The sequence below is a fragment of the Microchirus variegatus genome (assembly GCF_963457635.1).
Source record: "Microchirus variegatus genome assembly, chromosome: 4".
Taxonomy (NCBI): domain Eukaryota; kingdom Metazoa; phylum Chordata; class Actinopteri; order Pleuronectiformes; family Soleidae; genus Microchirus; species Microchirus variegatus.
Window position 1 is genome coordinate 12,678,405 of NC_139805.1, and position 13,787 is coordinate 12,692,191.

Sequence of the window (13,787 nt, forward strand, 5' to 3'; positions counted from 1 at the left end):
ATCCACATATAAGTATTACATTTGCCTCAAACTACACATTAACCATCTCTTCAGAAGGAAAGAACATCACACTGAAACTTTGTGTTGGAGTAAAATCTTAATCTATATTTTTTTCTTTTTGCATTTTCTTCCCGTCCTCCTTCATGAGATTATGTTTGTGAAAGCTGGACATGTTGGTAATCTGCTTTTAGAGACATTGGTCTTCTTTTAGTTCATGCTACCGTAGAAAACATTGTGTTTTTCCACACGTTCCAGCTTTAAGAACCAGGCACTAGGGTAGATGACAAAGAAGAAAGCAGCGCTCACTCATTGTGCTCTCGCTTCGATCTCTCGTGTTTGACTTCTAATCATGTGAGCTTCATTATTCAGGGTTGTGTGCGTAATGTATTACAGGACCTATACAATAACCTCGTTCATGTTTCTCATTTCTCACCCATCTTACTTTGACATGGAATTTAATTTATTGTCAGATTTACTGAAAAGTGTCTTGTGCAAAATGCAGACTGGGATTGTCAAAAATCCCAAAGAGAAAGAAAGAGTTGCTACTGATACGGATGTGGTGAAGTTAAACCACTGAGGATTACTGCAGGTGTTTTGAAAGATTTGTGTCATGTTTGAGGATCCTTCAGGTGTGAAGAAAGTATTTAAGAAAAGACAAAAAAAACTTTTTGATAGAAGTATTGAGGGGGAAAAAAGACAGTTCGAGTGCAAACAAAATTTGGCATAAAAGTTGTTGCAGACTGAATTTCACTTACAGTTGAACATTGCACTATATGAAAGAGGATTAGAGCCACATGTGATTTTTTTTGGAAACAAAAAAATAAAAAGGCTGACTTAAATCTCAGGAGTCAGGTTGTTTTTATTTTTATTTTTATTTACATTTGACCCCAATCCTCTCTCATAGAACTATGAACTAATTATTTCAGGACTCTTGAGTTTGTCTCGTGCTGCAATTTATTTATTCTAACCCGTTAGTTTCCTCACTGTGGAAGTGTTGAGTATTGTACCATGAAAATACAATCAGAGCAATGACGAGGCTTGTCTTAAAACATGTTCATGTGCAGTTTTTACAGGTGGCATTTTTCCCCCTTCATGATAGATGAAAGAAAAACCTTTAAAACAACAAGAACTCAGTCTAGCGAGCGGACAAAACATTTAACATCAGGCAGGGATGTGTGTGTAGAAAGACAGTTTTTGACACCACTATGTTTTCTATTTTAATCACTGAGTTTGTAAATGGACAGAAAATATGATGATCGGTGTATCTTCTCATGTCAAAAGGACAGGCTTTGTCCAGAAACCGACTGATCACCTCACTGTAGGTGGCTATTACCTGTCAAAAATGTGCCTCTTATGTAATTATGTACATGTGTGTAAAGTGAACAGGCTATGCTCCGTGTTAATGTTTTTCTGTCCAGGTGTATTCCCCTCATGTTATGTCTCAGTTTGTTGTTTGTTGTTTTTTTTTGGTCGTTTTCTAAGAATGATAGACTGTTAAACAGCCCCATCATTGCACTGTGTGTCTCCTAAACATAGGGATATTACATCCATGTGTTAAGATTTTTTTTTTTTTTTTTTTGTACTTCCCGTTTGCATGTTCAGATTGGGTGACTTCAGTTTTGTCTGTTATTAAACGGGTCTAATTGAAGCTTCTGTGAGAAAGAGCACATTTGTTTGATTTCCCTCATAGCTGGAAAAGTGATGTTAAAGAAAGAGATAATTTTAAGTAAACTCGATAATGCGATAAACTCGATTATGTGACAAACATGCATTGTTTGTCACTTTGTTTAAATGAATAGTTTGTCATGTTTTTTGTTATTGTAGACCTCTTGGAGCCACATACTATAAAATGTCAACAGTTTTCTTTTTTTTGTAGTTCTTCAATTCAAATGCAACAAACTTTAGGTATTATTAGATATTAGATACCAATAAAGGGCTAGTTTATTAGTAAATATTAAGCATGTATTAACACATTTAGGAAAAATCTTAATTCATGTCGTAATAGAGGTAGAATAAGTTTATGTGGAATAAGGTGTTAATATGTGCTTAATAATTACTAGGGCTAGTTTGCTACTTATATAGGTTAGTAGGCACCTAGTTAATGGTGAATATGTGTTCCTTAAAGTGTTACCTACAGGTTTATACTTCTTAATTTTATGGGTCAAATAGGGTTTGCGCTCGAGACTGATTATATTTGGGTGGGGAGGAGACAAAAATGTCTCCTGATATTAGATGTTGCAGACCAATGGTTGTACGTATATGTATGCACAAATAATCTGATCTGTGGATAAACCGGAAGTCAAAGTGTTCAGATCGTAGACATCTGATATGAATAACATTTAAACCACGTCCAAATGTGGTTTGAAAAATCTTATTTTATGTGTTTTGCTTCTGTTCTTTTAAAAAATATATAATCTGGATTATTTTTTGACAGTCTGAACATGGCATATTGTCCTGGCTTTCGTGGTAGTTGGACGTTTTGTGTTTTTTTTTTCTATGGCTGTGTCTTTCTCTTACCACGAGATGGCGCTGGAACACAACACAAGTGTCTCCCTGTTTGGAGTCCGTGTTCTTGCAGGGATTATCCTACGTGTGAAGTGTAGTGGGTTACTTTTTTCCCAGATGAACGTGAACGCAGCATCTTGCGTTTCATTCAACCACTAAGTAATTCGACCAAGGATTGCGGTTTGTTTTCACTGTTCGATGAAAAACTACAAAACGTTCACAACACATTTGTCTTGTGTGGACACTTATTGGTAATTTTTCGCTTGTGAGAAGTGACGGTTTGTGTGAGAGCCGCCGATGAAGGGCAGAAGTAGGGCGTCTGTCCTACGTCAACCTTAATTCCTTTGGATCAGGAAGCTCCTGTCAACTCGTTCAAAGATTGTGCATGCAAGCACAGATGGATCACTCTTACCGAATTATCCGACATAAAAATGTAATCGCCAGTCAACCTCGGCATCACCTTGTTTCGTATTTAAACTTTATGTGCCGCTTTTATTCACGGAACTTCTACTGTGTTTCCTCACAATTCTGTATTTTTTTGTATTAAATTTTTTAAATGTTGTTTTCCAAAAAGAAATCCACGTGTGGCACTAATCCTGTAGTCAAAAAGCCCCATAAAAAAGCCATAAAAACAGTCAAAATAGCATTTTAATGCAAACATTTGACGACATAACGCAATTGTGAAATAAAAACAAAAAAGTGTCATATTTAAAACAGTGATGTGATGAATGTGATGAATAAACTGCGAACCTTTTCAGAAACACGTTTCTACGGTACACACGGCATAAGCCGGTCACATTAGCACAGGGTGGTAGTGATCCGTTTTTCCGGAATAGACGATCTGTGTATATGTGTATCTGTGTGTGTGTGTATGTGTGTGCAGTCCGCTGTTCCTCTCCCACTGGCTGTTATGACCTCAGCAGCTACCGGGCGACTCTCTCCTGTCTCCACCGCTGACCACTGCGTCTCCAACAGTCTGCCCGCTTCCCCGAAGCCTGTCGCACTTTGATCACCGTGTTGTTTTATGGTCGCATTGCCGCTACGTTCTCCGTGTAGCTCCTAGCCTCCGGGGCTAGCTGGCTATCAGAGCAGTGAGTGACAGAGTGGAGCCAGCTGGAGGAACGTTAGCACACAAGCTAATCAGCCAGAAAGACTGAGTCTGGATTATTGTGTTTAATCTTAGAGAGGAGAGCAAGTGACTGCGGCAAAATGAAGATAACCGTGGATTTCGAGGAGTGTTTGAAGGACTCCCCGCGGTTCAGGTGAGTGTTAAGTTAATGAGGATTTTTGTTGCTTTACACTTGTTATCAATTCATATTGACAGATATTGACAGGGGAAAGTACCCAGCTAGCGGCTCCAAGCTAATTTGCAAGATCCAGCTAGCCTGCTACTATTCTATTTTTGTCTGTAAAGAAAGAAAAGTCATGGGGCCAAGTCGAGGAGGCAGGGAAACCCAACACAACTCACTGATGTGTGTGTGGTGAGTCAGGACATATGGTCACTATCATGCTGTGCCACCTCCTGACTGTGAATCATGGAAACAAGCACATAATTCTATGTAAACAGGGATGTGGAGATTTATTACAGTATGTGGCAATAACTTGCTGCCAGTGCTTTAACATGTCTAATATCTCTGATATAATCGCTCTAATCCAGTGGCTATTAGGGATGCACGATATTGGACTTTTTGCTGATATCCGATATGCTGATAGTGCTTGGGCCGATAACCGATACCAATATAATTCTTCTTTATCTTTTGTTCACCACGTAAGGGTGTATTTTCTCTGAACTCTGACCGGCTCACATCATTCCGAGGGTTTGGGTGTTTACTATTGTTTTTGTCGGCACCTCCCCCAAGAAGGTTATGTTTTTGGCCACATTTGTTTGTCTGATGTGAGTAGTATAACTCAAAAAAATAAAGGATTGATTAAAAAATCATTTGTTTTGGGCTAAAGGAAGAAATTATTACACTTTGGTGGTCATGTGGGAAACTGAGTGACCCTGTCAGAAGTTTGTGCTCTCCGAGTGCTTTCTCTCGTTTATATTAAGTGGTTTTTAAGCTGCTATCCATTGCAAAGGGTAAATGAGCTCCTCAGCAGTTTGGTCAGGCATTGTCTGCTCATGTGACATTTTCAATAGCAGTATCACTTCTGACATCACTCTCTCCCCCCCCTCACCAACTCTTAAAAGTTGAGTAAAATGGGATGTTTGCTCTAAACTTCCTCTATTTTAGAGGTTTGAGAAAGCGCCTCCCGCCTTCCTCTCTCAGCCCCCACACCCTCTGCTGTTCCTGTGACATCCTCTCTTGCTAAAAATGAGGAACAGATGTTAGAAAGTTGTTAGCAGAAGAATGGAGTTTCTTTTTTTTTTTGTTTAATCCACACATTTCCTCTGGGATCATATTCAGTGGTGGGAATAAAGGGGAAACATCCCAGTCAGCTGTGACTTGAAGTTGGCTGGTTCAACACTCTAGTGATAAACACCCATGTGTGTTATCTGAACAGCTGCATTGTCAGGATGTCAGCCGTCATCTTTTTTGTCATTAAATTAGTAAATGTATCTGCACTTGTGTCTAATTTGGCGTTTATTTAAAAAATAATTTCTTAAATACCTGATCAGTTAACTTGTTGTTACAAGCATGTTAAATAATTGTTGCTGAGTGAGAATAATTTCTAAGTTTTCTTAGAAATTAAAAAAACTTAAAATATTTATATTTATCAAAGTAATTGCAGAGTGATTGCTGTAGTTCAATAATGAACATGCCCTACTCTATGATGTGTTTATCTTTTGTCCCTTACATCATGACCGTCATCACTTCATCGATTAAATATGGATAGCAGACAGTGCTGAGTCACAGAGGGAAGTTCACAGTTGTCTGTGTTGCCTGCTGCTAGAGTTTTTTGGGGAAAGAACTTCAGCTGAACCGCAGACAGAAGTTGTGGTGAACAGACATTGTTTGTCTGAAACTGAAACCTTTATCCAAAATCCTTCAATAAAATTCACTTCAAATGATGCTTGTTCCCTGTTGAAAGTCGAATCAGATTGATCCCTTATCATCAATAACCAATAATGGCCAGCTTCAAAGCCTTATTGAAAACTTAATTGAATTCAGGAAACCTCCAGACACCAGCGTTGTTGGCTGATTTGCCTAATTAGACCACATCTTTAAAAAATAACAGTGCTGGATTTCAAATTCTGTCGTAATTGTGCTGTACCAGTTTTGGGGGAGAGGTTGTACCTTTTATTATTCTAAATTGTTAACTCTGTGAAGCTTGCACAACTTCGGCGTAACTTTACCTCATGAAACTAATCAATGGATTTATGTTCTGTAGCTTGAACAAATTAAAATATATTCCTCAGAATATTGTAAATAACTTAAAGCTAAAATGATGGAGCAATTTATCAATGTGGGGGACATCCATCCACTAAATAGCCCCCAAAACAGATTGTATCTTTAAAGACATAAGTCATTTAAAAGTAGTTTTTATTATCAAATGTTCAAAAGATGCCATTTGAAAAGCAGTCACAGGACTGTTTAGTGTGAGTTTTGTCAGTGTTTATCTCTGTCCCTTTAGTTTTAATATAACAAATTGGACTTTTGACCCCATATCAACATTTTAAACACACATGTTTAATCTCTTCAATCTGAAGTGAAGCCTCCTCCCATGTTCCTCTGTAGTGTGTCACACCTGATGACATGGCCTCATCTCTATCTCCATTTTTTTTTTACCTTTGCCCCCATCTGTCAATGTTTCCTGATGTTTAAGTCTACACTGAGTTCATCCGGTTGGGCTGGGACTGATCTGGGGTTTTCACAACACAGTTTTCCACTTTGTGACCGCCATCGTTTTTCTGTCATTTTTTTTCAACCCCCACTCGTTATGTTTAACCAGAGAAGAGGGCAGGAGGAGAGAAAGAGAGAATAGCTGAAAACATGGAATATACACTAGTGTAGAGCAGCTCTCATTCAACATCTGTTTCCATTTTGGTGTTTACTTTTAACTCCGTGCCAGAGATTCTGGATCCCCCAAATGTAGAGAGGGTTGTTTCAAGTGGTGATTTGGCACACCCCGCAATTTTTTTTGCTCTCATCCTCAGTTGGGAAGCTGTCTTTGGTCATAAACCATGCTATCAGCCTGGAGGAGAGATGCAATAGTGCAAAAATCATGTATTTTTGGCAGTACACTCTCGTAGCCTAGTTTTCCACTGGAGAGTAGACATTAGACTCAGCCTCGAGAGCTTTTCCTGGCTCCCCTTCAACTATGAGAGTTGAAAATTCCCTTCTGTGATCTGTGGCTTCTCTTTTCCCACATGTGTGTAAGCACAAATGTTGATTCATATATTGCATGTCTAATCTGCATGTTGCTGAAGGAGGCTAATCTGCAGTATATTTAAATATTATATAAGCAAGCTACTTAATTGGTTATTTAAGGACAGTCATTTCTGCTGGGGGCTGTGCATCTTCGGTCTCACACCATTCCATTTGATTACTGTTTTCATGTCAAGGATTCGGCTTGATTCCAATATGCATCACAATGTAGCGTAGTGTGTACTTCGATACTTGCCAAAATCACAAGATCAGATTTCAGAATAAGAAAAAATAGAAAGCCGATACCATGTAAACAAACAAACAAATACCACATTTTTACTTTATTTAGCACAGACTGTAAAACGTGCATAAAACCATTTGTATTTTATAGAGAAGCATATTTGTTTCAAGTTGAAGCATTATGTTTTTGAAATTATGGCTAGGTGGTGAATGCATCAGTGGAGTTAGCATAGTAATTTAAAATGACTGTATAGCTAGATAGACATAAAAAAAAAGAAAATCGAGCCATCTCGAGTATCCTCAATGCACATGGCTACTTTTTCAATCAATACAAGCAGGCACAAAAATATGAACTTAAATACAAATTTGACATGTCATTACTAGTGATTCTGCAGTCTAAATGCAACTTCTTGCAACTGGAGAAATCACCACACAATGTTGAATGGCCATCATATACAAACAATTATTTTCATATATGTATACATATACTGTATATGGAAAACATCAGAGTTGAAATGGTAAAACATCACAAAAGAATAGTACATGTTTTTTCTTCTGATTCTCACCTTAATTATCATAACAGTATTGCTCCCTCCTGATTGGTTTTTGTGACTGTGAGTTTAGCACAGCACAATATGAGGTCATTGGTCAAAGAGCCCCGGCTGCAATTTCCCCTGAGTCACTGGCAGCAGCTGTAGCCAGCAGATCACTGATGGTCTTTGCTAATTCTCAGAGCCCAGGGCCCTGATGACGAGTGTTCCTGCACCCTGATGAGTTTCCTCAGGGAGTCCTGCTGCAGGCTTGTTAGCATGCTGGGGTTGTTGCAGTTTGATTTAATTAAGCTACAGTCCATTATGGATTAATTAAATGAACAGCTAATGTTAATTTGCAGACATACACATGGAATGATGCTGCAGGAGATGATGCATGTGGTACAACAAGTACACTTTTCAGAGCTGTGGCAGCTACAAATACAATTTCTTTTAAAGTTGAACTTTTGATTGTACACCTCTTGAATTTGTGGGTCATTGTTTGCCACTTTGTGAATGTGGAGCATAATGATTCATGATTTGATTGAGAAAATATTTGGTAGTTTAGATTAGATCTGCATTGCAATTAGTATAAGTATATTAGTATAACCCTAGGTTATAGCTGTCAAAGTTTCAGTTTTTTTGTTGGAAATTTTGATAAGGTATAATATTTTGCTGACGTACAAAATACCTATCAGTTCAGACACTGAATAAGGCGTTGCTTTGACTCGCAGCTTCTGCTCAGTATGTGTTTCCGTAGCAGTTTGTGTGTCTGACGTAGGCATGCTGAGGATGTACACTTGATGTGTAATTGACCCTATTATTAATTCATTACAACACCAGGCAGAATTTCCCAAAACTGTTGTAAGTCTCTATCTTTAAGTAATGACCTCATCAAGTTGATGTTGTTGTAGTGTGTGTGTGTAATGGTGGGTTAATCCACTGCAGGACCCCCCCCCCCCCCCCCCCCAATCACCACTGCTCCACTCTCTAACAATTACAGGAACTACGTCACGGCACTGAAGCTCACGCTATTCTTTGGATTTCCATCCACAGTAACACATTCAGTTGTTTGCTCTGACCACCACTGTCATTTCAGCACAGTGGAATATACCTAATAATAGTTCCCAATGGGCAGATATTACAGCAGGCATTAGACTGGAGATTATAAACAACGCGGTACCATAATCTTCCAAATTATTTAAAACACTTTTGACAACAAAAGAACTGAACGGGGAGAGAAAAGTGACAAAACTTTGCTTGATACTATAGAGAAGCTGTATTTAGAAAACATCAAAGAAATTCTGCCTGATGGAACTAAATTGGATTAGTTATAGTCATTTTTGAAGTGAGCCCGCTTTTGGCCAAGTTTGGAGCTTCGAGTCGCACAATACAGTCAAAAATAATGGACTCTAAAATGTCTTAAATGTCACAAAGTTGTGCTCATTTTAATTTGATAAAATCCAAGGCAATGTCTTCATTTAGCTTTGTTTTGTCCAAACAAGTCCATAACTCAACGCTGCCGAGTGAAGCCTATAGGTATCAGATCATAAAGTGTTCATCTGAAACAGATTTGCAGTCAAACAAAACTTCAGAATGTAGAAAGCCTTATAAAAGCAAAGTACAAATCAGTGAAGAGCAGGTGGTCTTTGACTGTGAGCGTATGTCTTTGAAGGACAGAGTTGTTTGTGCCACACGCCCCTGAAGACTCCTTTGTATTTCCAGCGTAAATTACAAAAGTGCTTGACGACTTCATTCCTGCATGCAGAGTGCACACAGCCTGTTGGCAGCAGGCCAAGAACCACACAGAGCCAGAGAGGTCATTTACTCTTTGTCTTGGATCATGGTCAGTGAATCACAAAGAAAGAATTGGCTGTCTCCATTTTTAAAGAAGATATTACTCCATAGCCATGGCGCTGACTAACAGGTGGGGGGCAACTGGAACAGAAAATGGTGGTGGTGGTGGTTGGAGCTGGATGGATTTTGATCACCCACTTTGAAAATAACACAATTTTATGTGACTGTTTACTCGAAGTAACTACAACAACTTAAGTTACCTGGCAACACAGTGTAGTGCCTTCTCTACCCAACAAGCCAATAAAAGCATAGCTTTAGATTAAACTTTATTGGCCGACTGATATCCAGTTTCCAGTAAATGCATCATTATTCGTTATGGGAGTGGTGGGATGTGGGTGTGTTTATGGGACAGCAAAAATACTATGCTTGTATAATGCAGCTAATATTAGCAGCGTTAGCACCTGTAGCCCTCTTTCCTGGAGGTCACCTGTGCTGTTGAGTGTGGCGAAACACCTGCTTCTCTCTATAGTCTTTTACTACACTGAATCATATATACCTTTTTGTTCATGTATTAAAAGTCTAATCTCAATTCAAATGAAGAATGATTTAGTAAAAAAGTACCTTGTAAGAAAAAGACGGCTGTATAAATGTAGTACTGCATTTTGTGAAACATTGTGCATCTCCTTTTCTCCATTTTGTGCTGGTTGTAAGTGTATTAAAATTCACCAAATCAATAGATGTCAAAGTGCTGAGGTGAGTTGAGCAGGTGTTGCTCAGCTGGTGACAGATTTTTAGCTCACAGGTATAAAAGCATGAATAAGGTGGAGTGATAAATAATTGAAGAGACATGGTAATGAGACATGATGAACCCTGTTGTGTGGTGTAATCATTCTTTATTTACCAGACTATTATTATAGAAGCAGGTGGCTTGTGTTCTGGATGTGCAGTGTTGTAATCCTCCTCCATCTGTCTTATGTTGTGGATCAGGATCATTTTGTGTTGTCTTAGTCATCTCTTTAAGTGAACTAGGACCCAAACATTTCATTAGTGATGCTGAAATAAGTGTTGATGAACATTTTCTTCTTCTACTACTTCATGGGCTTTATTTAGCACTATACATTCACCCTCACACTGGAATGGCACTAAAACCAAAACATCACAGTTCTCTAATTGATATTGTTGAATGTCGTAAAAAGGCTAGTAATCACGCGCTATCACACAGTGGGATTTGCTCTTACGAGCTGGGCTATGTAACAAAATAAAACTATGTAGTGAATGAAAATGTAGCTATTCACTTAAATTCCCTTTTCTTTGACTTCCTTTTGTCAGGAGCTTGAATAGACTGAACCACAAAAGTGACATTAAATAATGTGTATATCAGATTAGACCCGCAAAAAAATGTGATCGTTCAGATAATCAGTTTCTTCTGGTGCAGTATTATCAAATTTATTTGTAGATCAGTGTAGTAAGGTCAGTATTTTTGGTGCAAATATAAAATCTCATTTAAACAATGGCTAAATTTAGATTTTTAGTTTTGGTATCCAACAAATTATTGATTACTTGTATTGTCTACAGACATGTCAAACTGAGTGGGAAAAACTGTGGGATTTATCACTACAGCTGTCACTATTCAGGACTTAATTTCATGTTTCAAAACAAAATGCAGTTATAATACTGTTACAAAACACCTAAAAATAGTAAGAGTGTCACAAATGTGATATAGCCTTAATGGACTGTCATTTTGATTGTAATATATATCTAAATGTAAATATATTTTGTATTTTGAATTAGAGCATTTTCAAACTTGTCTGACAATTAAGCGTCGTCGTCATCACTGATTACACCTCCTCCTTACAGTATAAAGCCACTTGTTTGTCTGTTGCTTGGCGGCGGCTGCTTCATATCGGATGTTTAATCAGAGAAAAAATGTACCTGAAGAATCTGGGCTATGTTCTTATCATCTAGTCTGTGTTATACCACCATGTGGGCTCTTCAGAGATGCAATGTTGTTGTGACCATAATGCATTGCTACTGTGATAAGATTTTATCAGCACTTTGTGGATGTGATCTCAGTTTTTCTGGGTTTCTTGAAGTTTTGGAAATATGGCTGAATGTATAGACCTTTCACTTCAGAGCAGCATTATCACCAGTACACTCTCGATTCCCTTTAATCCGAAATATTTCAGTGACTTAATACTCAACTTGAAGTGAAGTTAAACCAATTATGTTGCACCCATTACTGTACCATTACAGTTTATGCAGGTGCAGTGTCCTTTTGATCAAATCAGTGCAACAGAAGCCATTGTTTTGTCCCCCTCTTACATCTACCTGTAAACTGAAAACAAACTTCTGCTCCACAGTTTACCCTCTTCATTATTATGTTGCAAGAACTTTATCTCAAGCTTTGAGTAAACCATGTGATATCTTATAACTGAAGAACCTTGTAGTGTAAATACCAAACCAAGAGCACCCTTGTTCATTTCACTGTCATAAATACAACAGACTTATTGCTCGTTAAACCAGCAAATGGGCCACATTTTGTAGGTAAAATAAAACCACATACGCATGAACAGCCTTCATGTGACTTTGCCATGGCTGTGGTCTTAGGTTACTAGGTGGGGTAGAGTTTGTCCTCAAAGTACTCTAGCTTAAGCTTTTAATTTCCACAAGAGCGACTGAAGGGATCTGCTTTCATCCAATTAATGTTCTCATCTCTATTCTCTCAAATACCACCTGATTAATATTCTGACAACTTCCATTTAAGCCTTTACATTTGTCAAATGTATTTCAAAGAATATTTGAATTATGAATTCTACCATTGTAACCTTCCCAGTATCCTTGGATCCTAATGGGAACCATGCATAAAACCTAACCCTTTGTATGTAGCTGCTAGTATGGAAAGAGTGCAGCAGTGTAACTGGATCAGTGGAAATGTTGTGTTGAGTACTGCAAGTGTTTTTCTTCCTTCTCTTTGCCTTCTATCATTTGGAACACTTTTTTAAAAATGTGTATGCACAGTATGTGTGTGTGAAAAGTATGATTCTCTTGTACTCGCTTCCTTTCTTCCTTATTATCTAAACTTGGACAGGTTGGACATGTTCCAAGGTCAGAGCTGTGAGGCAACGGCCCATGTTTTCATTTTGTGTGGGCCCCTCCTTTTCTTATCTTCTGTCAGCACTTTCACAAGTTTACACATGGCAATTGACCATTGTTCGTATGGATATTCCAGCCTCATTTTTGTATGCCATTAGTTTTGCAGTATAAAATGACTGATCTTAACCCAGTCACACTGTTTTTATTACCATATTCACACATGAGGGCTTCCAATACAGCAGGTGTTTTGCTGTTTGCCCCCAAGCAGCTACACTGAAGCAGCAGGTTCGGATCAGGTGATTTAATCAAGGACAATAGGGGTGTATGAAAAGAAAAACAGAATAATAATGCTGCTGAGCCAATGATACTGGTTTTTACTCACTGCTTTTGTACTCACTGCATATGTAACAGCTAAAATACCCAGTCTTTAAATAAAGTAAAAACAATAACAGTCTTCTGAAGTCAGCCATTAGAGACTTTCTGCAGAACAGTCATTAAATAAATGGACTTTGCCTGTAGCAACTGACAAACAGTGCTTATAACATGCTCTTTAGATTTTGACCAGGCCTGATTGCTTTTGACTCTGTTTCTGCCTTCCAAGCAGTTCACTTAAGCAAGTTGTTTTTGAAATATTGGAGACATAACGTACAACAAATCAGCTCAGTCTTGTTATGAAAGTGGCAGTGTCATTTTTTTATATAAACAAATGTTAGTTAAATGAGTTCAGAATGCTGAACGACTTCTCTCTGTGTTTATCCAATATAGCAGTGTTTTGTTTCTGTGTCTGTGGTGATAAAGAGTGATTTGTTTTTCATCACGACTGATGGTGGAAGCCTAAGAGCTACTCTGGTTAAGTGTGACGGCAGTAAACTTAAGGTAAACTTAATTATCCACGATTCTGTGAAACATGAGCTATGTTGTAAAAGCAGACTCAAGGTTAAGGAATTAGCTCCTGTTCTCTGAAACACGAGTAAGCTCATGAGATACCGAAATTGGTGTTAAACTGAAATAGTAGTTTCATTGTGAAAAGGTTACCTTCCTGAACAAGATCCCTTTTTCAACTTTATACCAAAAAATGCCACTTTTGCACAATAAAATGTAAAATCGACTTCTCTTATTCCTCACAATATCTACATAAATTGCATTCAAGATTTCTCCATTTATTAAGCCATTTTCAGAGTGGCTGTATAGAGACTTGTAATTACTTTTCTCCAAGGTATACACTTAAGTAATAATACTTCCATTTTCTTTGGAAGTCTACCATGTATAGCTGATATTATATTCCTTTGTTTATTTTTTCCTTTATCTGTAT

The 13,787-nt window shown here is 37.9% G+C and overlaps 2 protein-coding genes across 2 annotated transcripts in view; both read left to right on the plus strand.

Moving 5' to 3' along the window:
* ppp1r2 (protein phosphatase 1, regulatory (inhibitor) subunit 2) overlaps positions 1–3,462 on the plus strand; it is a gene marked incomplete at its 3' end in the record, with an annotated part of 12,844 nt that extends 9,382 nt beyond the window's left edge. Inside the window, exon 6 of the mRNA XM_083887814.1 lies at positions 3,389–3,462. Within this exon, the coding sequence (XP_083743940.1) occupies positions 3,389–3,462 (74 nt within the window). The remainder of the gene's footprint in view (positions 1–3,388) is intronic.
* The window catches only part of LOC310925628 (arf-GAP with coiled-coil, ANK repeat and PH domain-containing protein 2-like), a 42,960-nt gene continuing 32,582 nt past the window's right edge, over positions 3,410–13,787 (plus strand). Inside the window, exon 1 of the mRNA XM_083887615.1 lies at positions 3,410–3,767. Coding sequence (XP_083743741.1) covers positions 3,715–3,767 — 53 coding nt within the window. The 5' untranslated portion in view covers positions 3,410–3,714. The remainder of the gene's footprint in view (positions 3,768–13,787) is intronic.